General features: G+C 39.0%; 1 protein-coding gene across 1 annotated transcript in view; it reads left to right on the top strand.

The window, feature by feature from the left end:
- The window catches only part of LOC119590704 (iodotyrosine deiodinase 1-like), a gene marked incomplete at its 5' end in the record, with an annotated part of 12533 nt that extends 11873 nt beyond the window's left edge, over positions 1-660 (top strand). Inside the window, 1 exon segment of the mRNA XM_037939390.1 lies at positions 30-660. Coding sequence (XP_037795318.1) covers positions 30-212 — 183 coding nt within the window.
- Between the last annotated feature and the right edge of the window lie 257 nt (positions 661-917).

Genomic DNA, 917 nt, shown 5'->3' on the forward strand with positions numbered 1-917 from the left:
CCTGACGCCCATTTTATCCCCATTTCCAGAACGCGGGTCTCGTCACCCTCACCTCGACGCCCCTCAACTGCGGCCCCGCCCTCAGAACCCTGCTGAACCGCCCGCCCAACGAGAAACTCCTCTTGCTCCTCCCTGTGGGCTTCCCTTCCGAGGACGCCACGGTGCCCGACCTCAAGCGAAAACCTCTGGAGGACATTATGGTTGAGGCATGAGCAAGAGTTTTTAATGGGGGTTTTAAGTGGTTTCTGTTTTGTGTGTGTGTGTGTTTTTTCTGTATATGTAAGGATTTATGTTTTTTTAATGAGGCGATTATGCGGTATATGTGATTTTTTTTATATAAGGTTTTATCTTCTCTGAAGCTCTTTTGAGGTGTTTATGATTTTATGCCTTTTGAAGAGGTTTCTTTTTTGTGAGGCTTTTATGAGGTTTCTATGATTTTATAATGTTCTCATAAAGTTTCTGTGATTCTGTGAGTTTCTATGAGGCACTTATAAATTTACTATCATATTTTTCGTTTTATGGAGGTTTATGTCAGGATGTGAAGGTATGTGGGATAATGAGGTATGAGGAACGCTACTATGAGATTAAATGAGGTTTTGTGAGAACAATGCAGGGAATTTAAAATGTCAGTCCGAAGTTTGAATAAAGAAATGTGTTCAAGATGTTGTTTTCATCCCACAAATCATTTTTGAAAACGATAAATATTTCAGTGTCAAAGAGAGAGCGAGAAAAAATATGATATAAAACCATGATCTTTCGTAATGAATAAGTAATCCTAATCCAGAATAAAACGCTTGTTCATTATCTCTGAACTACATACGTAAACTGACAAGAAAGCAGGAGACACGGCCAGGAATGTAAACAAAAATATTATACAAATCACTTACGAAGTGCTATATGACCTTGATGTTGATCTC

Source organism: Penaeus monodon, chromosome 27 (assembly GCF_015228065.2).
Source record: "Penaeus monodon isolate SGIC_2016 chromosome 27, NSTDA_Pmon_1, whole genome shotgun sequence".
Taxonomy (NCBI): Eukaryota; Metazoa; Arthropoda; class Malacostraca; order Decapoda; family Penaeidae; genus Penaeus; species Penaeus monodon.